The 24,938-nt window shown below is 39.8% G+C and overlaps 1 protein-coding gene across 3 annotated transcripts in view; it reads right to left on the reverse strand.

Annotated features, from left to right (window-relative positions):
• The window catches only part of MYO6 (myosin VI), a 160,801-nt gene that overhangs the window by 72,931 nt on the left and 62,932 nt on the right, over positions 1-24,938 (reverse strand). For all 3 annotated transcript variants that reach the window (XM_089530895.1, XM_089530894.1, XM_089530893.1), the window contains exons 3-11: positions 23,401-23,470; positions 21,606-21,679; positions 19,355-19,484; positions 18,519-18,624; positions 17,540-17,595; positions 12,181-12,278; positions 9,539-9,703; positions 7,739-7,819; positions 2,901-3,081 (exon numbers count right to left, since the gene is read on the reverse strand). In XM_089530895.1, the coding sequence (XP_089387021.1) occupies positions 2,901-3,081; positions 7,739-7,819; positions 9,539-9,703; positions 12,181-12,278; positions 17,540-17,595; positions 18,519-18,624; positions 19,355-19,484; positions 21,606-21,679; positions 23,401-23,470 (961 nt within the window). The remainder of the gene's footprint in view (positions 1-2,900; positions 3,082-7,738; positions 7,820-9,538; positions 9,704-12,180; positions 12,279-17,539; positions 17,596-18,518; positions 18,625-19,354; positions 19,485-21,605; positions 21,680-23,400; positions 23,471-24,938) is intronic.

Raw genomic sequence — 24,938 nt, forward strand, 5'->3', positions numbered from 1 at the left:
TTCTTAAGTGAACTGATAAGCAGTGTAGTAATGTATTTACTATTGCTAAGTATACTGAAGGCCCATAGTTCATTACTAATTACTTCTGTTCTGTGTACATAAGATTGCGAGCATCTACAGTTTAAAAAAAAAACCAAAACACCTGGGGAAGAGCAGGGACGTAGCTAGGATTTTAGGAAGGGGGGGGGGGGGTCCAGACTAAGTGCCACCATTATAATGGGGCTTGGGTGCAGTGGCGCAGCAGCAGCAGCACACCATTCATTTTTCTAATGGAAGGGGGGTCCGGACCCCAAGAAACCCCCCCCCCGGGATACATCCCTGGGAAGAGGTGTCGCAAATGATCCCTACATGAAACCCTGGTAAAGTAGAGCTAAAGCAGTCACTACTGGGCAGCTAACAGGACCAGTAATCTGACTTGACCTCAGGCAGTTCCCTGTGTTCTGGTCAACAGCCTGAAGTCTACACACCTGCTGCTCCAAGCTCCTCAAAAGAGAGACAAAGAACACTGTTGTTGTCATGGTTCTTCAAGTTATTTGCAACTTCTAGTGAGACTATCATAGGCTTTTCTTGGCAAAATTTATTCATAAGAAATTTGGCATTGTCGTTCTCTGACTGGAAGCGTGTGACTTGCTCATCCAGTGGGCTTCCAGGGCTGAGAGGGGATTGAAACCCCCATCTCCTGAGGTCCTAGTCACTTAAACACTTAAACCACTCAACTACCAGCCTAACAATGTTATCACACCAGCTTAAGAATGTCTTCCCATTTGTTCATGCAAGAGTTACATAACATCCTGTTATTTTTTTCTTCAAGGTTCCCAAAACTGACAACAAAATGAACCAAAGGAATTATTTCAAAACATTGGTTAATGTAAACATGCACTTGCTTCATGTATTTAATAGGCCTTTTTTGTATCTTGATGCACTTTATCATTGAAATAATACAGAGAATAATTACTGAAACAATATATGGACCTTTGTCACTTATGGCTGCCATGTTCTCATGAGATCCTAAGAAATTCCTGGTGTCTATAAGCAGACACAACCTTTTACTTCACTAGATAAACCTGTCTTCTCATCTGTTACAGAATTCACTTGAGGTACACAGTGTACTGTAATGTGTATGACTAAAACTTTAATGTGTAAAATGACCCACAAAGATAGTATTCACAGATGCTTGCCTTTTCACTTTACACTGCAAGTATCAATTGATCACTGTTTGCTACTTGTCTGGAGAATACATGTGGCATAGGTCTCAGTCTATTTCGGCCATATTAGCACACTCTGCTTACTCATGGTAAGATAACTTACGTGTACATCTGGTAAGAGAACAGGTACTACAATGCGTCCTTGGTATACGCAGGGGATCCGTTCTGGACCCCCCCGCGTATACCAAAATCCGCGTATGCTCAAGTCCCGTTGTCCCCAATGGCGGCACGCGTGCACACGCGCCGCCATTGGGGACAACTTCCCTCCCTCCCCTCTCCTCCCCCCAACTCTTTCCTTCTCTCCCTCCCTCCCTCCCTCCCTCCTTACTTACCTTTTCGTCGCCGGTGCTGCGTCGCTGCTGCCGCCGCCGCCGCCTCAGCCAGAGCCGGGGAGAAGGCCAGGTGGGGGTTTTGGAGGCCAAGAAGCCTCCAGCCTGCCACCCGGCCCTTCTGCGGCAGCGGCGGAGGCAGCGGAGCACCAGCGCCCAAGGCCTCTTCGGCCTCCTCTCCACTGCCGCCGCCGCCAGCACCTCTGTGCAAGGGCCGGGTGGTGGGCTGGAGGCCTCTTGGCCTCCCGTGCGCCACTCGGCCCCTGCATCGAGGTGCAGGCACCGGCGGCGGCGGAGAGGGGGCCGAAGAGGCCCCAGGCACTCGGCCTCCTCCTCCTCCTCCTCTCCGCGCCGCCGCCACCACTGCCAGGAGAAAGGCACCAGCAACGAAAAGGTAAGGAAGGAAGGAAGGAAGGAGGGAGGGAAGGAAAGAGTTGGGGGGAGGAGAGGGGAGGGAGGGAAGTTGTCCCCAATGGCGGCGCGTGTGCACGTGTGCCGCCATTGGGGACAAAATCCCCGGGTTTGCCATGCACGTATGCTTAAATCGGCGCATGGCAAATCCGCGTATAAGGAGGACCGACTGTAAAATCCCATAGGTAAGCAGTGACTAGAATTGTGTATACAGATAGATTTTATAATCATCATGTGCTGGGGCCTAAATTTTCCTGTTTTACTCATGATTTTAATTTGTTTTACTTTGTGCATTGCTCAGAGAGCTTTAATTTCTGTTGTCTGATAAGCTGAAAGAGTGAGTGAATACATAAATTGACAGATAGAAAGAGAGATACCATAAACAGCATCGTTCTTGCACTCTTTGTCAAATTGATCATTTACTTAATGGTTTTAAATCTTCTTGCTTAAAAATCTCCAAACAGCATGTATCTTTGGTCACCATATGCTGCATACATTTCCTTCCTCTCCCCACCCTGACAGAAGGAAGAACATTTCCCGTTACCAAAATAAACATTGTAATAAATTGGACTGTTGGGCCAAGCCATTTCAGAAGCATGAATCATGTAACAGACTAGACCTGTTTCTTCCTCCCCGCCTCAAAAGAGCTCTAGAATTACTTTAATCTATTTCTCATTTTCAAAATGTTCAAATATAATTCCACCTAGTACCAGTGTTGTTGTTTTTAATTCAGACTCCCAGAAATAGTTTGTCCTTTCTGGTGCTACATTAGGACAAGTAACAGATGCTACAGAACAGAAACTCCAAGCATGTTGGCAATGCTGGGGGCAGTAATTCAAGAGAATGACATGATTCTCATTCCTGTACTAAGGGTTGCTTTACTCAATTTCTAACTCTTCCAATGAACTAGTGACGCTGGTCAAAGTACAAAGAATTTAGTGGTAACTGAACTAACCAGATGTGCTCCCAGCTTCTTCAAAGTTAATGTTTCCAAGGTGTAAAACACCAGCCACTACACGGAAGAGATCCAGCTTCTCTTCATCATCTAAACCAATCTTCTTCATTGCAGTGCACATTCTGTTGAAGTCTCCATGGTCATCCAGCAGAGGATCTTTTAGAGAGCCTAATTTCAGGTACTAAGAGAAGAAAAACAGATAAGCTTTCTCAAAACCATGAGAAAGAACATTTCTTTTTGTGAACACATAGCCAACCTAAACAAAACATTCTGAAGTAAGAAAAGAAACACCCCTAAACACACACAATGCTAAGGGTCGTGTAATGTGGATTACAGCAACTTAAAGGAAAGAGGAAAACAGGATGAACATGGACAAAATTAGATGAGTGTGGAGTAATAAGTGAGAGGAGAATATTGATTCATAATTTCAGACAGAGTCTATTGGAACAAGATGTCAGTACTGTAGTGTTAGCTAGGGGCAAATCCAAATGGAATGGGATTATGAGTGCTTTCACTTTATGTGAGAAGTCTGATCCTTTTCAGAAAAGGTTATAGGAGGCCACAAATAGGGTTCACTTGGAAATTGCTGCTTTCCCTCTGAGTCGGCTCCATAGCATTGTGACATGATACAATCTGACATCGTCATGCTGGTACATGATGCCCAAACACTTGAAATCCCATAGTTGAGTCAAAATTAATAGTGCCAAATTAAACAAACAGTAAGTGCCCAAACAGCTGCCATTTAAGTAATAATCAAATAGGCCATGAGCAGTGGATATAAATTTATCTGCCTTATACAGAGATCAGTATTACATCTAGGTCAATATTGTCCACATTGATTAGAAGAGACTCTTTCAGGAAGGAATTCTTTTCAGTTTATCAGGAGATGCCAGGGATTGAATCCAATACCATCTTGATATACAATACAGTGGACCCTTGTTATACGCTGTGGTTTGGTTCCAAGATCCCCTGTGAATAACAAAATCCGTGGATGCTCAAGTCTCATTAAATATAATGACAAAGCAAAATGGTGTCCCGTATAAAAATGGAAAATCAAGGTTTGATATTTGAAATTTATACTTTTTTTAACATTTTCAAACCATGGATGCTTGAATCCGTGTATAAAAAATCTGCGTATAAGAAGAGCTGACTGTATATGCTTCTCTCATGATCTACAGTTCTCCCTAATTTTGACTCCATTAAAGAAAAAATTTAATGCATGCTTGTGAATATCTGATTTTGTGTTAGCCTTTTGTTTTAGTGTGCCACACAAAAACAGGCAAGAGTAACTTCAGCAATGTTTGCAGATTACAAGCAAAGTGTGAAATTGTAAAATTTAGCAGAAAACAAACACTAGTACTGGCAGATAGAACTGGGTACAGGAACATATAACCCGGTGCTCACTTTACTCAGATAATGCATAAATTTCACCAGTGAACATTTTATACATGCCTAGTTTTGGCTATTCAGCTGTTTGAGCTCTAACACCACACACCACTATCAATTCAGAGATCTAAAAAAATTAATGAAAAAAGCAAACTGGCTACTCTACATGCAAGGAGAAAAAAGCATGCATAATATTATTTGTAATTATTTTAAAAAATTAGTATAAAACTGAAGATAAGATACAGTTGGACACACAGTTTATCCAGTTTAATCCCAGATGAGGGACCAACACTGTTCTAAGAAACCTAAAAACAGAAGGGCTAACATGCATCTGAAAAATTCACATCACATAGAAATTTGATAAAAGTAAAATTTCAAATTATGCAAAGTGATCACCTCATCTTCCTGACAGGAAAAGGACAAAAATAATGTAAGCATTAATTTATTGTTCCACTTTCTATTATTAAATATGTTCAGTGAGGTTCAGCATTGGAAAAACAATTATCTCTATAGTGGACTGCAGGAAAATGACCTCTATGGTAGACTAGATTGAGGCTAGAAAGCATAGCATCTGCTTAGAAAAGGGAGGTGATATTCTTGCAGATCAGTTCCAAACGCCATACTAAGTCCAGCAGCTCTGTTTTTTCATGAATATTTTTTTCTAAGAGCTCATGCCCAGGTGAAATTATTAAAACACAAAGTTACAAAGACACCCCTGGACTCTGTGCCCACTGCAGGTTACACCTGACATTGTGAATGCAGAAAGTAATTTGATACAGCCAATTTTAGGAGACACCCACATCTCCCCTGCATTTCCCTAGAACACAAAACATAAGGTTTAGTAAATCCTCCCCCTTCGCTATGCTAAGGAATGGGGTGAGATAGAAGATCACAGGAGGTGGTGTGAAAAGGAAATACTGATTATGCAAAGCTTTCTCCCACCTTACAAGTGTGAAAATACATTTTTATAGTTTATCATCATATATCCGTACCAGTGCCTCTCCAGTAGTAGTGGTGAAAGCATGCAAAAAGACAACCTGGGCTCAGTTCATTAATTCTGCATGGTTTTCCGGAGCAGTTACTTTAAAAGCCACTGCAGCCATGGGTTCAAAATGACTGCATGAATGAGCCTGTAGTTTATAAAGGGTTCCTAGCCATATCCATTCTGGCTTGAAGAAAATGACTCACAGCATTATGTATTCTTTACACACTTGAATGTTCGAAAGATAGCACAAGGTTCGTATTTAAAAACATCTTTATAGTAATTTGCATGACTTTCAATACAATATTAGTAGGAAACTACTGTCCACCAACTACTACACTGCAATCATGTAAGTGTCCAAAATATTTCCAGGTAAGAAATTAATAAATTATCGTTCTCTGTAGGCACTAAGTCATCATCCTATGTTGATATGCTTTCTAAAGTACTAACAGCTTTTTCTCTGTTCCAGGGCTGGGAATCTTTCAGCCCTCCAGATAAACTACCATATATACTCGACTATAAGTTGACCTCATGTATATGTTGAGAGCAAGTTTTGGGGCCAAAATTATGGATTTTGACATGACCTGCGGATAGGTTGAGTGTGAAGAGGCCCCTTCAGTGTGTGTATGTGAGGGGCAAAGGGGAAGCAGAAATCAATATAAGGCTTCAGTGTTTCAGCCTTCACTCACGAGACACCTAAGCTCACGGGTGGGAGAGGGACTGTTAAACAAACAGCAATCAATCAGTCACCAAGAACTCTATCTGCTTGGCTCAGGACAGAAAAAAACTGCATGGGGAAATCTGAAAAAGCTGCTATCACATTACCATACTGACCTGTAAATAGGATTTTGGGGTCAGTTTTTGGGCATAAATTTTTAGACTTATAGATGAGTATATATACTACAGTGGGCCCTTGGTATCTGTTTAGGTTTGGCTCCAGCCCCCGTCCCCATGGTTACCAAAATCCATGGATGTTCAAATCCCATTATATACAGTGGCCTAGTAAAATTATGTACCTTATATAAAATATAATATTATTTTATTATGAATATATTCAAGCCATGGATGATTGAATCTATGAATGCAGAATCCGTGGATACAGATACTAGCCAAACTGGTTAATATTGATGGAAATGGGAGCTCAACTCCATCTGGGGAGCCACATGTTTCATAGCCCAAAGCCCTTGGCAAAGTACAGCCAGAAACCAAGGGTAGGTACTGGCAGGGAAGAAACATAAGCCATCTACTGTACCAGCTCAGTGCCACACAAAGGTGTCATTTAGGATTTGCCAAATTGTCATTGCAAATAGATCCACCAAATTCACACTGACATGTGAATTTGTGTGAATTCACATATAAAAGCTACTACAGAATGATGGGACATCCCTGCAGATGAGATCCACCTACATGTGATGAGTATGATTTGTATGAACTGGCACCTCAATATTTTTGTTTGCTCGAAACCCAATCAAGTATTTCATTAAAATAGTACTCATGTGAAAGCAGTTGAAAAGCATTTAAAATACAACGAGGATAAAAGTGCTGCACCTACAAGGTTCAGTAGTTTAGGGAGAAGCATTTAACTGTCATAGCTCCATCCTATGGAATGTTGGGATTTGTAGTTTAGGGAAGAATAACCACCATGGCTACATCCTAAGGAAATTTGGGGTTTATAATCTAGGGAGGAATATTGAACTTTCATGGTTCCATACTATGGAATTGTGAAATATGTAGTTTCAGAAGAGGTCTTTAGAATCTGTCCTATGGAGTCTTGGGATTTGTTGCTCAGGGAAGAATATCTGCCATGGCTACATCCTAAGGAAAACTGGGGTTTATAGTCTAGGGAGGAATATTGAATTTCCATGGTTCCATACTATGGAATCGGGGGATTTGTAGTTTCAGAAGAGGTCTTTAGAACTGTCAACCAGAGAGCTCTAGTCCCTCAACACATGCCAAGATTCCATGAATTGTTGCTATGACACTTAATGTGGTATCAAAGTGCTAGAATAGTGTACAATGAAAGGGACCAGGTAAGAATCCAAGGAGAGATTACAGTTACAGTTCTGATTTTCTCTAGAACATTGATGCTAAGATTCTTACCAGTTTAACTCATATAAACATTAGTCAGGCCCTGCTTCTTCAGGAAAGGAACAGATAAAACAACTGGCTCCTGGCTGAAATATATTAGAAGACTAGTAGAAAACATGTGTCCCAGCCACATGAGGATCTGTGCACATATGAAGATTCGCACTGACTATCAAGATGGCTGATGCCAGTTTTTGACAGTGGTGAACATTTGTTTGGTGAAACAGTAGTAATGAGATTCAGCTGCTCTTCCTAAACAACACTTTCAAAGCTACTTGGCATGTAAAGACAAGTAAAAGTATTGAGTGAAACAGGTTTTAGATATACCATGTTGCATAGCACAATGTTTTTCAAAGAAAGCAAAATGTATGAAGAAATCTCATACCTCAGGACTTTTGCGATTCTGTAAAATTTGCTTATCAGTTTCTTTGGTAGCAAAATATTGGGTACATCCACGATTTAAGTACTGTTGGAACACAGAAGGAAACACAGAGGTATGAGATTAAGCACAAGAACTACAGAAGAAACTAGAAGAGGTGAGTCACCATCACAATCACAATAGAAAGGAAACATTACTATATTTTCCCTGAAGTTTAGTTTATGACCCCATTTAGGTTCTATTAAGTTTGAATATATTGCTTCTATAGGTTGAGTTTTCCTCATCCAGAAAGTCTGAGGTACTCCAAAATCCAAAACTTTTTGAGCTACAACACAAGTAGCATAGTACATAACTGTACTGTATTTGCAAAACTGGAGAGAAACAGAGCTGGAGAAAGATATGAGGATCTCTGACATGGCAAGAATCCATGCCTCCTGTCATTTCACAGATCCTCAGTCTCTCCAGCTTCATAATGTCTCATTATGTATATACAAATGCAGATATCCCAAAAATCCCATAAGAATTCAAAACACAAAACTGGTCCCATTCATTTAAGAGAAGGGATACTCAACCTGCATTTTTATATTTATTTTTAATTAAAATTTTATTTATATATTTTTTAAAAACCAGAATAAATGGCCCCCTAAAAAGAAATTGGTTGAGCAAAATGTTTCTTACAGATGTAAATCTGGAAGGAGCTATTTGATATTAAATATTACCTGGATTATGGGCAACCAAATTATTTTTAAAATAACTGCAGAAAATAGGCCTATATGCTAGAAATGAATTAGAGCAAAACAAGAAAAATATTCTAAGAAATGATGTCATAGGAAATATTTCCATCATAATTTTACAACATCCAGTTGTACTGCTTAATGCATATAGTAAACACTAAAGTGGTTCAACAGCTGAATTACATACAGAGTAAAGATACTTAAAAGATTCTGAAGTATGCATAAATCTCGGTGCTGTGTTTGGAAATCACAATAAGCTATTGTTTATTGTGACAAAATCACCCTAGTCTTTCTCATGCTCACATGCTCACCCTTCACCCTCTGCTGCAGTCCTAAGACATCAGCTTCTCTCAATATTCACATTTACAGAGTAGTACTATATGGTAATACTCAAAGGTAGGATTTGCAACATTATTCTGTTTTTCTGTAATACTAAAGGTAGTGAGGTAGATATTATTCACTTGCAGACTTGCTATTGCTTTCCAGAAACCCTGAAAGACCTAAAAAAAATTGTTGGGTTTAGATGTACAAAGTTTAGGTTTCACATATCTTAAGTTTTATTCTGGTTTCACTTTTTTCTTTTTGTGGTAGACTGCAGATCATTGTAAAAAAAACAATAGCTTCATTTATATACCACTTCATACTGAACTAAAAGTGTCTACGTGGTTTACAACTTTAAGCTAATTGCCCCCCAACAATCTGGGTACTCAGAGATATGTCAAAATAAATACAATACTGGTTTGCATGAAAAGTTCTAATGGATTAAGCTACATTAAAAGAAGATGTTGACATATGAGGGTAAGATTCAAATACAGTTGGCTCAAATAAAAAAAATTGTATGTTTCATAACTCTGTAAGACTGGTCCCAGAAATAATCATATTTATAGTAGACCTATAAACGTCAGTAGGACTCCAGGAAGTCATAACTATTTAAATCGATCTACTTTACATATGACTGAATCCAACCCTTTGTAAGTATTTTGAAAAAAGAATGGAAAGGAAGATTAGTGTTGAATCCCAGCTTTGGGGGAAGTATTGGGCTATAAATCCAATGAATATTAAATAAACTCACCCTAAAATTATCTGGTGAACTTAAGTACAGTTTCTCTCTTATATCTTCCGGGGCTCCAGCACACAGCCGATAGAAAATATGATAATTTCGTTCTTCTTTGCCTTGAACACAAATCCTGGATTTCTCTAGCAAATAGTGTGATACAAATCCACCAACCACTGAATTCTAGAAGAAAAAACAAAGCACATTATCAAAGGAGGAAAACTACATGTTTGGATATAATTATGTGTATGTCTTGATTTACATGATGACCTCACTGATATAAACAAAAATGGAAGAAAGGGAATAAAAAAGGCTAAGCTAAACATTGTCACAAAACAATGTCTGAAATACAATTCTTTTATCAAAATTAAATGCACATAGTTTTAATTTTGTGGCAATCAGCCAAGAAATGCAACTTAGCTAAAAATGTGGACACTGCTCTATTGTTATCCCACAAATATACTGCTGCAGCTGCAGTACTAGGCACAATTACTAGGAAGTGAGCTCTGATAAACACAGTGCTTTGAATACATGGACATAGGACTGTGGAACATGGTTGGTCAAACATCAGTTCAACCACTACTGAACCCACTTTGGGCTCAATGAAACTATCCAAGACTATCCAAAAGCTTCCAATTTCCTAACAGATAGAGAAGTGGACATGAATTTTTAAGGCTGAACTACAATTTAATGTTTTAACAGAAATGGGTTAGCCAAAGACACTTTGCTATCTAAGGCCATGTCTGCACAGACCAAATGAAGTGGGTTTCCCCCTCACTCTCAACATGACCTGTCTTCACAACATAGGGTCAAAGCCCTGATCCAACTGCAGACTGTTTTCATGACATGAGGCCAGTTCTGTATCAAATCCAGGCCATCCTTGTCTTAAACTGCCTTAAAAAGACTTACTTTTTGCTCAGGATTTTCCAGAAAAATTCAGAGCACTCTGGAGTGACCCACTGGTGTGAGTTGCTCTCTCTTAGATCACAACAAGTCACCAGGCTGTGTGACTGATGTTGAGTGACCCATTTTCAACCTCAGAGGGAGCAACTAATACTAGTAGAGCCAGGCAGCACAGCAGGACACGTGTGTAAACAGCCACCCAGTATCACTCCAGAATGTGGAGGTGACGGTGGCAATTTGGGGCAGATCTGGAGCCAGAAAACTCCAGTAGCAGCATCACAGAGTATTCTGGCCAGTGTAGACCCAGACTGAGACAGTCACAAATAGTGCCACAAATAGTGCATCACCATCCAAGTCAAGGTGTATAGCATCAAAAGCTAGTTAAAGTATTTAGGCACATGAAGTAGAAAAATCACACAAGCAGCTCTCTCTGTCCATGACAGTAAGCCAGTAAGTTGTATAGGTTAAAGTGGTACACTTGGACTTGGGAGGGCTGGATTCAAATCTGTGCTTGGTTACATCATGATCCTGGGCACTATTGGACTATCTCACAAGGTTGTTATGGGGATAAAAATCAAGAAAGCCATCTTGAGTAAACATACAACAACTTAGTAGGCTTTTGTTTGGCACCCTAAAAATTGGTGCCTAAGACAGCCATATCACTACTCCAACATCTGAACTCAGCCAGGGGAAAGGAATCACTGAAATAGGCAATATTAGTTTTTCCAGAAACCTTACCAGGAATATACCAGCATATTGTGAACCTACCTCATGTTTCTTTCATCAAATTTCTTTCCTAGAAAAAAAAAACTTATTGTGGGAGAATGGGGCACTGAAATGAGCACACGAGGCCCCAAAATGTCCAATCAGATTAAATTAGATGGTTAAAACAAAACTCAATAGTAAAAATAGTAAGCATGGAAGCTTATGACAAGCTTTAAATTTAAAATGGTAGCAGACAGGCACATTTAACTTGTATTTGATCCTGGGATACTACTATCCCAGTAGTATTAAAGAACCCAATACTACTACTATCTCAATAGTATTGGGGTTGGGGAACCTTTGGACTTCCAGATGTTTGGGCCTACAACTCCACCAGTTCCACCCAGCATGGGGACACAGTTGTAGTCCAATGGTAAGATGTAGTTCAAACATCTCAAGGACCAATCTAGAAGACCTGCTTTGGCCACTAATTAAAAAATAAAATAAAGAAAAACTTGAATTACACAGACAACTTTGAAGTCATGCCAGCCTTTCATTTGTTGTATTTGTTACAGGTCTGTTTGATTGCTTAAAATGTATAAGCTCAATTACCAGAATAAAAAGCCTCACAGTATGGCATAGTATGTAAATAATAATGTGCACACCATTGTTTTCTCAACTTGCAAAGTATTAATATAACTTTGCTTCAGTTCTTTGATTCACAGAACTAAAGAGTTTGGGCCAAGGAGGGGGGGGGGGGAGATTATGAATGTTCAAGTCATGTCCTGGAGCATTTCTACAAGAGCACTTTGACTTTACTGTCTCTTGTCTATATTTATATCCTTCTGTGAGTATAGAATCATTAAAATCAGAAGACAGATGACTTGTTCAGCTACATGAAAAAAACATATCCTTGCACTGCAAGATGATCCATATGAAATATATAGAGAAAGTAAAAAGGCCAAAGGGCCAAAAGGCAAGGATTTCTCAAGTCAAATTCCAGAAAGGAATAGGAAATTTCTGCATACCTATGACAAACAAAAAAGTACTGGTACCTTTTCATTGAAATGGATTTCTACAAATTTTCCAAATCGGCTACTGTTGTTGTTACGAACTGTCTTCGCATTGCCAAACGCTTCTAGAAGTGGGTTGGCTATTAAAGCAAAAATAAAACAAGCTTCTTAAGAAATTTATTAAGCAAACCAGAAGAAAATAACTCACATTGTTTAGTATTGGGAAGCCCAGAGAAACAAAAGAAAATGGTTGAATCTAGAATCTGTAGCTCATGAATGGAGCAGCCTTTATGTAAGGCTTCTGATCCAGTGGAATACTTTTGGAAGTGGAAACTGGGGGGGGGGGGAGGAGTTTAACTAGTTCTTGCTTCCCTTATGCCTTCTGAAGATCCGCTCCAAAGGGCTGGAGCATGGTACTGTGTGAGTTGCACGAAAAGGAGGAAATTGGCTAAAGTCAGCTCTACTTCTTCCTTTCACCTGGCATACCATGAGCAGAACATGCTCTGCCAGTAGCAGCAAACTCTGGATCCAACTTGTAATTTAAAAATTACTTTTTCCAAACCATCTGAAAAAACTATTATTATCATAAAACCACATGACATGGGATCCAAAACAGCATTTAGATAGTTTCCCGTATTCTTGTGAGAAGAGGAATAATTTTTGTGATTTCAAACATCAAAGGTCCATGTCAAGCAACATATTCCTTTTAAAACTGAATTGAAAATTCAATGAGAAATTTTGAAAGTAATTTTAGTTATTCAGTTAAGGACGAATGGTTTGTTTGGAGGGGAGAGTAAAAGAATTCTACTTGGCAAGAGCACAGTTAATTTAGCTCTTTGGCTTCTGGCCATAGTTTTACTAGCAATTCTTCCACAAGTTTGAAATGCCTACTTATATATCATAATAACAACCAACAGCTGTTGAAATACATAAGTAAGTCCCTAATAAAATATTTATAGATGAACTGCATTGCCTTTCCCAACTCAACATTCTCCAGATGTGTTGAAATACAAACTCCCATCATTTCCAATGTTGATGATATGAGCACTTGCAGTCCAAGATACCTAGAAAGTGTCAGCCAGGAGATACTTGCATTATACTAATAAATATCAACATTTCTTGAACTAATAATTTAGGCAAGAAATACAGGTTACTTCAGCTCTTATTTGTTTATATATAAATACAGACATACAACCAATCCCTCTCCCAAGATCTGCTTCTGAATACACAATTCAAGCAAAACATCAAAGAAAAAAGCAGGTGAGGACTTCTCCTCTAATCCAGACAATACAGTCTATATGTGAGTTAGCAGTGTCAGATGTGCCCAAAAAGCTGGCTTCAGGCAGGAAAAATAAATTTCAAGTTGCTTAACCTGTTTAATATGTCCACCCATGCATATCGAACCACATACATTCTCTCCTTGTGAACACAATGCACCAATCTTTCTAATTGCTTCTGTGACCCCCTGGATCAAAGCAACTGGCAGAGGAAAAGGAGACAAAAGCCCTGAACTAATGGTGCAGCTAGAAACACAGACACTGTCAGCAGCCTTGAAACAAGCAGATGCCTGGAGTTGTGCCCAGACTATGTGGACTCAGCTCATCTCCCACATCACTGGCTAGCAGGAACCACACTCTTCAATGACCATGTCCAAAACTAACCCATCAAAATGATCATTCATTATGCTTATGCATGTGGTCATATTAACCTGCTATAGTTTCCCAGTTGGTAAGAACACTTCCACTCAATGCACATAGATAGCACATAGATGGCACATGGACACTATAAGCAGACAATGACATCATTAGCAAAGCTATCAAGACTGCATAATGCTTGCAGCAATTGGCTTGCTACAAACTAGCCAGCCCAGTGTTATGTTTCCAAAAGCAGCCAAATTAAAAGCTTCTGGAAACTGATAACAAGGGCATGAGGCTGTTCCATCCTTTTATATTTAACATGGTGGTTCAGTGGAGGTTTAGGTTTTGCTGTCACTGAGCCTTATCACACATGGGAGGTTTGCAGCTCAGATCCGCAGTCACTCCTGTTCTAACAACATGAAACGTGATGTTTTTTCACACCAAATCCGCAGTCACTTCTTTCTAGCAATGCAAATTCACGTTAAATCGTGATGTTTTATCACAACTGGTTGCCTTTCAGTTGCTCTTCCGAATCGAGGGGGAAGCAGAGTCAGTTTGATTCCAGACAAATCATGTGATGCGGATTCAAACAAAGCGTGGTGAGTGCATATTGTATTAACACACCAGAGGGTTCAACTATTTGAATCGGCACCCTTGCACATGCTTAATGGGGCTCTGGATGCTGTCCTCCTTCCCTGCCCCCTCCTTAGCTGTCATCCTTCATCGGGGTGAAGGAGCAGTCAGAGGATGATGTGATAGGTCATAGGGGGTCACTGGGGCCAGGATCGGGGGGAAGGAGCAGTCAGGGGATGATGGGGCAGGTCGCAGGGGGTCACTGGGGCCAGGATTGGGGTGAAGGAGCAGTCAGGCGATGATGGGACAGGTCGTAAGGGGTCACTGGGGCCAGGATTGGGGTGAAGGAGCAGTCAGGGGATGATGGGACAAGTCGTAGGGGGGTCACTGGGGCCAGGATCGGGGTGAAGGAGCAGTCAGGGGATGATGGGCAGGTCTCACGGGGTCACTGGGGCCAGGATCGGGGTGAAGGAGCAGTCAGGGGATGATGGGGCAGGTCGCAGGGGGTCACTGGGGCCAGGATTGGGGTGAAGGAGCAGTCAGGGGATGATGGGGCAGGTCACAGGGGGTCACTGGGGCCAGGATTGGGGTGAAGGGGCAGTCAGGCGATGATGGGACAGGTCGTAAGGGGTCACTGGGGCCAGGATTGGGGTGAAGGAGCAGTCAGGGGCTGATGGGGCAGGTCTCAGGGGGTCACAGAGGCCAGGATCGGGGTGAAAGAGCAGTCAAGGGATGATGGGGCAGGTCTCAGGGGGTCACTGGAGCCAGGATTGGGGTGAAGGAGCAGTCAGGGGATGATGGGGCAGGTCGCAGGGGGTCACTGGGGCCAGGATTGGGGTTAAGGAGCAGTCAGGGGATGATGGGATAGGCAGCAGGGTGAAGGAGGGGCAGATCAGGGTGTAGGAGCAGGCAGGGGATGATGGGATAGGTGGCAGGGTGGCAGAGGGGGTGAGATGGGGTGAAGGAGGAGAAGGGGGATGATGGGGCAGGTCGCAGGGGGTCACTGGGGCCAGGATTGGGGTTAAGGAGCAGTCAGGGGATGATGGGATAGGCAGCAGGGTGAAGGAGGGGGCAGATCGGGGTGTAGGAGCAGTCAGGGGATGATGGGATAGGTGGCAGGGTGGCAGAGGGGGCGAGATGGGGTGAAGGAGGAGGAGGGGGATGAAGGAGAAGGATGTAGGGGACCAAGGGGGGCGACATCGGAGTGATCTTCCACACCAGACCAATTCGAAATGAAATCGAAATGAGATTAGAAGCAGATTTGGTGACTTCGCTTGTTTCCGAATTCACCAAAATGAGGAGTCAGTGCCGACTGAATGCAGAAGTGCCTCGTAAGAACCCCCGCATAGAAAGCAATCACATGAGATAACACATCATGTTTTAGCGTGAATTGGCATCGTTGGACCCACAGTCATGTCAGAACTGAGCTGCAAAAACCTGCAAAAACCTCTGTGTGATAAACACCACTGTGGTTCTATTTGCTCAGCATTTTTAATAAAATTGCCCTACTTATTCTTTGATAATTCTATATTTAAAACTGGACTTTATCTCAAAACAAAACATTTTAAAATGCACTTAGTTCCAACAATATGTAAGGAACTCTGGAAAGAAGTGAAGTAGAAGCAGACATTAGCAAGTAATTTTTAAAAAGTGTTTTTAAAAACTGAGTATTATGGAAAAACAAAGATATCAATTAATTACTCTCGGACAACTTTTGTACTGTCTTAATATTTTTCTTCTTGTTGTCATTGCTGGTTTGTAACACTCAGAACAATTTGAGCTGGTACATGACCAACTCAAGTTATCCAGTTTGTCAAGAAAATGTACAACAGATTCACAAGAAAGACACAATGTTTACAGGTAGTTCAAATAGGGGGAGTTTCAAAAAGCTACCAAAAAAGGCTATGTGTTTAAATCTTTTTGCTGTAGCAATGCAGCCACACTGCGTACATGCATGTTAAGATGTGCTCAACAACTGCAGGGTGAAAACAAAAACCAGTGCAAGTGTGTAGTAGCAGCTGGCCTGGGTAAAATATTTATTTCAAAGCTTCATTCACTTTTTAAAAAAAAGATACCTACAGGTACCAGTGTTAAGGAATGTAGCCTCAGACAATGTGTCCAACTGTCAGCCACTTTCTGAGATGTCACGGATATGGAATATTTATATGTTCCGCTGTAATTAAGCAACATCATTCTCAGTTATTCGATTATCTATTAAAGAAGGAATTACTGTTCTGCATGTGATACTGACTAAGAAGCCCATAAAACAACAGTAAGATTTCTGAGTCTACCTTATTGTTCAGTTGCGAAAAAGGCAATGTGCCACTTACTGTTCCCGATATAACTCCTGTTCCTAGCCATGGAGAACAGGGCAGTGGGGCCACATTATTGGTCATAGTCCTCTCAAGCCCTGTGTGGCAGGAACCCTGCCTCCCTGGAGTCTCACTTACTGGCAGGTGTTCTTATGTGGTCTAACCCTATGGAGAGGTCAATGGTGAAGAACATCTGAAAAGGATTTTAGTAGATGGAAGGGGAATGGGTAAATTTATTTCATTTATTACGGCAAATAGCCAGCATAACAGGAAAAGTAACTGCAGTTTTAGAGAACTTTTTGCTTATGTCTATGAACACCACTCTGCAGAAGCCGATGCCAGATCTTCATCTCTCTAGTTAAACCTGGCACACTATGCTTCTCATTCTATAATCCAACCCTCATTCACCCCGGTGCTATGCTGTGAAGAATATTCTACCACCTCTTGCACAAAACAGTTCCATGAATTAGAGTTTCATGGAACTCTAATGAAAGAAGCACTCCTTAACTAAACCATACCGTTTAGTGAAGGATTTTCAGCTTTTAAAGAGAGCTATGCAATAATATTCTGTTCCTCTAGGGAGGGTGTTGAAAGAGCATCAGTAAGAGTGGTCCTTTGTTAACAAAGTTTTGATAGGACCTAGATGATATCTTCACTTTTGGGTATTTTGGAAAGATAATTGGGCATAATCCAACAGTACATTTTTCAGGTCCATGCCATTGAAAACGCCCATAAACTAAAAGATGCTACACAACACTGACATATTTGAACAGCACTTTCATGAAATAAATGTCTGGGTCATGATGCCCCTTGTGTGCCTCTGATTACTTTTTTAAAAAATTCATACAAAAGAAATCAAAATTAGGTATGATGCAGTACCTTCTACAATTCTTTCATCAATATCTTGTCCACTGCCATAGGATTCAGTCAGATACCTTTAAGAGATAGAAAACATAATATGTAGTTGTTCTTTGTAATCATCTTTCCTGGTATATATACAATATCACAGGCTTAAGAAAATCCAGGTATATTCCCCATCCCAGTAACAAACTGGTAAACCAGAACAGGGTTTTACTGGGAAGACCTTGGTACCAAAATGACTAACCTTCTATGAAATTCATTGGGAACTATAGAGCATTCATTATTTCTCAACCTAATCTGCATCACAGGGTTGTTTGGAGAATAGAATGAGGTGAAACCTAGTGGCATCACTAAGAGGACATGGTGAGTGTAGACCACACTGGGTGACACCCCAGAAGATTGGGGCCCTCTTCCTGCTGCAAGGTGAAGAAGGGCGAGTGCACCCCTCCGAGTTTCACTATTACAGTGGCAGACTCCTCCATACCCCTGACCTCACTCCTGCAGCACCACTCTATTCATGAGGAGAACAGTGCCACAGGAGCAAAGGAGAGGGCCAAGCACAGCCCTCCCAACCTCACTTCCAGGGCACCTCTATACTCACAAGTAGTTTATGAGCCACAGCAAATGAGAAGAAAGGAGCACACCCTTTTGACCCCGGAAGCCCCACCCCTTCCACCAGGTGACACCAGAGGTGGGGATGCCAGTGGTGAAACACATGCATAGCATCCCCACTATACTGGTGCACTTGCACAATGAGGGAATCATCAAAGATCTTCAGAAAGCTTCCTCTGACAAAAATCACCAAGAAGGTATGTGGAACTTCTTACCATAATCTCTTCAAGAACTGCAACTTGAGTTACTTGCATTTCAAACCTCATTGATATTTTCATAGTTCTGGGCTATACACGTTAGGAAGTTTAATGTTTCTACAGAGAGATTAAAATGGCTAGAGGACAACTTTTATTCAGAAGAAACATTTTCAACCAATGATACAAACCGTAAAACAAATTTAGTGTTTTCTGTCTTCCCAGCTCCTGATTCTCCAGACACAATGATGGACTGACTCATCTTGAGTACTTTCATGTCCCGGAATGCTTTATCGGCTGAAGTAAACATTTAAGAGGGCATTAAAATTGATAGGTAACAGCACACAGATTAATGTTTTCATTAGCCATTTGAATGCTATGCAATGTTCTTGGGAATGAACCATTTGAAGTAATGAAATCAAAATTTAGCTGTATATATTAACTGCCTGAGCATGGCATGTACAGGAAGAATAAATGGCATGCTGGTCGGAAAATAAGTTTTTTTTAATTAACAGGGTTGATCCAAGAAATTTTGCTGTATGAGAACATGCTTCCTCGTTGACCTTTTGGATACCACCATTTGAATCTACTTTAATACTGGGAATGGGATAACATTTCCCACTGCAACTGAGAGCAGCAAGCCAGATTAGAAGACATAAAAGAGGACACAAAGCACAGATTCTGCCTTTCAACAAAGGAGATGTGGCTTAGAAGGGCCAAGTGGTCACTGCTACTCCTCATTCTCTGTCATGAGGTAGAGGCCTCCCTGTACTTGCATGGGTCCAAATCTTGTTTCAAATGAATTTCAGTTTTAATTCTGATAAAGTCCATTTCTGATACTTATTTGGGACATCTACCAGCATATATTTAAAAAGAAAAAAGAAAGGCAAGTACCTGTTTGGTTTTTCAATTTTCCTCAAGGGAGGTAGCACACTATATAAAATTAAAACTTCCAATATTGAGCAACACATAAAGCAAAAACACTTCATTTTTTTTTAATCCAGCAGTAAAATGGTGTATTCCTTACCAATTGCATAAACATGTGGTGGCAGTGTCCCAAGTGATTTACCCTGATACTTCTTAATAGCGTCAGAGGAATAAAGTTTCAGTATATCAAAGTAAGGGTTCACTGCTATCAGGATGTTGGCTACATATGTCTGCAAAGAAAAGTCATCACAAACTCATCAAAATCTGATTTTTTTATCAAAAATGTCTAGAAACCTACAAGAAAACAACAGAGACAGTACACTGGTACATTGCCAGGCCAGTCTCCCAGAAATTCAAATCACTTTGAATTCAAAATCAAACATTTCCATTATTGCTTTGCTAGTTTAATCATGTAGTTTGTTACAGGTTGAGTCTCCCTTAACCTTGGTACCAGACGTGTTTTGGATGTCGGTTTCTTTGGGATTTTGGAATAACTGTATTTGCATATACATACACTGAAATATTTTGGAGATGGGACCCAAGTTTAAACACAAAATTCCTTTATGTTTTATATACATCTTATACACATAGCCTCAAAGTATTTTATACAATATTTTAAATATTTTTGTTCATGAAACAGTTTGTGTACAGTGAACCATCAGAAAGCAAAGGTGCCACTATCCCAGCTACTTATGAAATAAAGCTTTGGTTTTTGGAATATTTTGGATTTCAGAATTCTGGATAAGGAAGACACAACCTGCATTTATTTCTTACATGGTTGGTATTCTCCTCACAGCCATGAAATCCACTGGGTGACCTTGGGTAAGTCATATGTTCTCAGCCTCAGGGGAAGGCAACGGCAAACCTCCTCTGAACAAATCTTGCCAAAAAAATCCCATGATAGGATCAACTTAGGATCACCATATGTCAGAAATGACTTGAAAGCACACACAACAATATTTTTTATTGTTTTATATATTAAATTTCATTGTAAACAATGGCCAAAATTCTGTATCACAGTTACAAACGAGTAACCTGGAGTTACGTACTCATGACTGATAACATATTCACAACCCCGTGTAAGTCCCCTAATTTCCACCTACCAGGAAGTGGTCACTGCAATCAAAGGGGGTCAATCTCCGTTGCTCAGGAAACAGCTGGCTGCCGTTCCCATCCACTCTTGTGCACGTGTCTGGTATGAGGAGTGATCACAGCAGGGGACCTGTTTCTGTCTGTTCTGCCACAGATTGTTCATGGGATAGGATGGGAATGGTAGCCCTCCACCTCCTAAGTGATCACAATAGCTGCTGCCTGATAAGTGAGAATGAGGAAGTTGGACTGGGATTCATAGTTATGGTACGACTTAGTACGTAAGTTTCATAGAGGATTCCAGCCTTTGTTGCTGTTGGGTACCTTCAATTCATTTCAACTCATGGTAACCCAAAGGTGAAGCCATCAAAGGATTTTCTTGGCAAAATCTTTTCAAAGGCCTTTCCATTGCCTTTATCTGAGGCTGAGAGAGTATGACTTCCCTGAGGGTACACAGTGATGTCCATGGATGAGCAGGGATTTAAACACTCAAAGTAATAAACTATGCCGGCTCTAGGATGCTATACTGGTACCTTGAATAAATTAATCATAACCACATCATTACCAATTCAAAACTTCTTTTTGTAAATTTATAAGAAGCAAATTGGCTAATGAGTATGTAACTGGTAGTTAAGAATCACTTCCAAAACTGTGTAAATATACACCTAAACATTTTTGTTTGAAAACAGGCATATACCAATTGCCCAATGCAGACAAGCATGTAAATTAACACTTAAAAGACCTGGGGTTTGGGGAGAGGTAGATCTTAACATAATTGCATATCTGTTTCTGGCATGCCTTGTAAAAGTTTCTTCCTTCTATTTCACAGCTGTCACTTGCCAGAGCAGATGGCAAGGACTCAATATAATTTAGTCAGAATCCATTACATACAATCAGGCAATCTGATAGCTACATAAAAGATTAAGGCAGTCATTTGAGCTTGGAAGTGTCAGAAGAGACTGGCATTTTCCTCCTCCAAAGAGGAAGAAGAAAATGCATCTTTGCTTTTACTACACCTTTTTACTAAGCCAGTTACTTGGAAACTTCAGTGTTATTTATGCATTTATCTACATGTGGAAGACAGATGATATTCACATAGCTTCATGATCCTAAACTCTTTTGTTTCCTAAGGAGGTGGTCAGTGACTGGGGAGACAATTATTTCCAAACAAACAATGACAATTCAAAGTAAATCTTCATCTCAATTATTTTATCAAAAAAAAAAAAAACCCATCCCCTTTTTATGGGTAGGACAGTACTTACATAAATTCTGTCTTTACTGTATCGAACTTTTATATTATGTAACAGGGTGGCTTCATTTAGATACATTAGTGAACCTATAATAAAAACAGAGCACTGGTTTACATAAACCCCCAAAAGAACCATCATAGTTTTATAATCTACTTTCACCAACACAGAGACAAATGTGTTTTGTATCACAGGTCGGCAGCTTGCAGCATTTAGATTTTTGGAAGAAAAATAACATTCTTAATTATAGTACTTTGACAAATGGGAGAGTAAAGAGTTGTTTTTTAAATATTATAAATGGAAGTGCCACTAACTACAGTTTTATCTGGCTACCAGAATTAGAACTGGAACTGACTATTTTTTTAAATGAGTTTTCCAATCTTTGAAAGAACACTGGAAACACTGAAGTAGGAAAGCCATGGCAATACTACTGGGGGTAGTACTAATGGAGTAGTATTCAGTGGTAATGTCTAGAAATCTATATGAGGAATTTCATTCAGCTCACTTTTCCTAATGCTACCACCATTTTAGTAGCACTAGGCATGATGGGATAATATGTTTTAAATGGCCAATATATATACAGTCTGCTCTAATGCGTGCATGTGTGTGTGTCCAGAACGGTTCGCCACGTATGGTAAATTTTGCGTATGCCGGAGTCCCATTGATTTTAACGGCCTCCGGCAGGTGTGCCATTATGTCTCTCACCACTTGCCGTCCATGTAAACTTAAATTTGCATATGGCAAGGGCGTGTATGCCAAGGGTGGACTGTATACGGCAGCCCCTTGAGAGACAATTTGACATACGGTTCCATTTTGAAACACATATCACAAGGAGAGATCATTATTTATTCATTTATGAACTGCAATAGTATCGACAATAGCATTGTCTTGAGAGCCATGGTACCTTAGGGAAAGCAGTAGCACTGAGCTCTACCACTTGGTCTTAAACTGAAACTTAAATCCTGGGGCAAAACTCGAGTCATAACTCTCTTTGCATGCTCTTTTCACCAAGAAGTGATTCCAACAAAATATATGAGACTTGTCTGTTCTGTTAACGACAAAATATGTCCTCGGGTAATATATATTTCACCATTTTCCCAAGTTTGATAAAATATCTAACTTGTCAGGCCAAGAACTCCATTATTTAGTAACTCTGTCCCATCCTGAATTCACTTGATTTTGTTTGACATAAAAAAAAACTAGACAAGGCCAGATCTGGTTAATATCCGGATGGGGAACATTAGTTAAATACCAGAGAGCTTCAGATAGGGCTAAGAAAGAATCCTGTCAGATCGACCGTCTGACTAGGTATAAAATAGCTTCTGTGTTTCTGTCATTCATAGTTAGGAACAAAATCTGCACTGCTGATTCTAATGCTTTCACTTCCAGTAAAGAAACAAATGCTCTTTTAGGTTCCTTCTGAAAAACAGAACATGTCGCCCAGACCTTATGGTCTTGCTTACAAAATATTCCCACCCCACCCCTGAGCTTGGAAGTATAAGTTTTGGACTGTATTTCCCCGAATCCCCTAGCCATGAGCCATACTGGCTGGAGGATTCTGGAAGTTGTAACATGCGAAGAAATGAAGAAAAGGTAAAATTGTGGACTCAAGAGTCTAATCTTTCCTTTGAGCAAAGACTAGATCACTGGAAGACCCAGAACTTGTTTCTTTTAAGTTCATTTACCATATTATGTACAAAGTGGGATGGGCAGTCACAGCTTCCAATATGTCATCTTGCAAAAATAAGAAATTTCCTAAACAATGTAATTACTGTCTGCTATCCAAGCCAGACTCTATATTTTCACTTACAGTTATCTTCCACATCCTTCTTACTGTCTTCCTCTGCAGGAAATACTTGGTTGATAGCAGCGAGAAAGGTCTGTAACAGACAAGGAAACAGACAGTTTTGGGTTCAAGCACAGACTGAAAAGGTGATCTAGAAATAAATATATTTATTTATTTAACGCTGCGAGTGCAAGATGGAGGAGGTTCAGGCATAATTGTTTGGTTTTCCTGACCCGTTTCCACATTCTTTTCCAACAGTGTTCAGTTCCCTTCAAAGTAATTATAGAAAGGAAGAATTCATAAACTTGTATGCATCCACTTATCTGAGGCCACCTGGCCAAAATATCCTGAATATGTACATGAAATCCTTTGGTTCTCTCAATCCTCCCAGTTCATACTGGACAGATTTAGTGTATTTTCATTTACCTTTTCTATTTTTTAAGCTAAGAAAATCCAGTTCCCCTTTCTTGATTCTCTTAAGGTTGAGTGTATATTAAGTGAGTCAAGTCTGATATGTTGCTTATATCCACACCTGACAATATTCTGTCACTTGCAGTATTGTATTACTTTATGCTGTTGCAGAATTTTGATTAATTTAAATACAATAGAATGTTCTATCACTATTTTATTATTTTATTACTTGATCCTCTTGTATTTAGCCACTGTATTTCACAATATTATAAACCTTTTTGGAATAAAAATTTGTAAAAAAAACATTTTCATGAATAAATAAATACAGGTGAAAAAGTCTTTAAAGGCTTCTCTCAGTCTGAATGGGGTAATGTTTATCTAATCTATATATTCTTTAAGGACATGGCTTACACAATCGACAGTATCAACGGAACAAATGACTATATCCAATCCACCACAGATTGCCATCCACATGGAGAAAGGCAAAGTTTTTGAACAGATTAGATATCTATTCATGATTATGAATATGCCTCAGATGACAGAAATTACTCTTCCACTTCACAGCCAGCAAATAATATTTTATTGACAAATATCACAACTACTATATTATACTACTGTATAAAAACATGGAAAACATGTCAAATTTACAAATGCACAAATATATCAGAAACATAGGCCTAAAACTAATTGGTCCAACAGAAGAAGACTCACTAAATCAATGCCATTTACACAAGCACTGGCTTACCAACTTCCTACTGATCCAATGTTAGTTAGAAATAAATTTTTGATTTAGGCTATAATTATAACATTTATACGATTCTTAAGTTGCATTTATCTAAATTCCTTTTCTAAATTCTTCTTATATACTATCTTAACTATTAATAATCTAGTTCATAATAAGAGTTAATTTAAATAACTTAATACAGTTCACTGCAGCCACAGTGATGGGGTGATATATTTATACAAATCCTCTTATTTCTTCATTTTTACTTTTTTCTTTTCTTCATCAAGTTAATCAATGTTAATATTTAGGGTGCCATTATAAAGTCCCATGGAGTATATCAGCTTTCAGATGTTCAAATTACCAGCATGAAGAAAATATACTTCATATGGTTAAGCTTCTATGGAATAATGTACCATCTGGTGAATGT

The sequence above is a fragment of the Sceloporus occidentalis genome, unplaced genomic scaffold, assembly GCF_023333645.1.
Source record: "Sceloporus occidentalis isolate IW3139 unplaced genomic scaffold, rSceOcc1.0.p SCAF_6, whole genome shotgun sequence".
Taxonomy (NCBI): domain Eukaryota; kingdom Metazoa; phylum Chordata; class Lepidosauria; order Squamata; family Phrynosomatidae; genus Sceloporus; species Sceloporus occidentalis.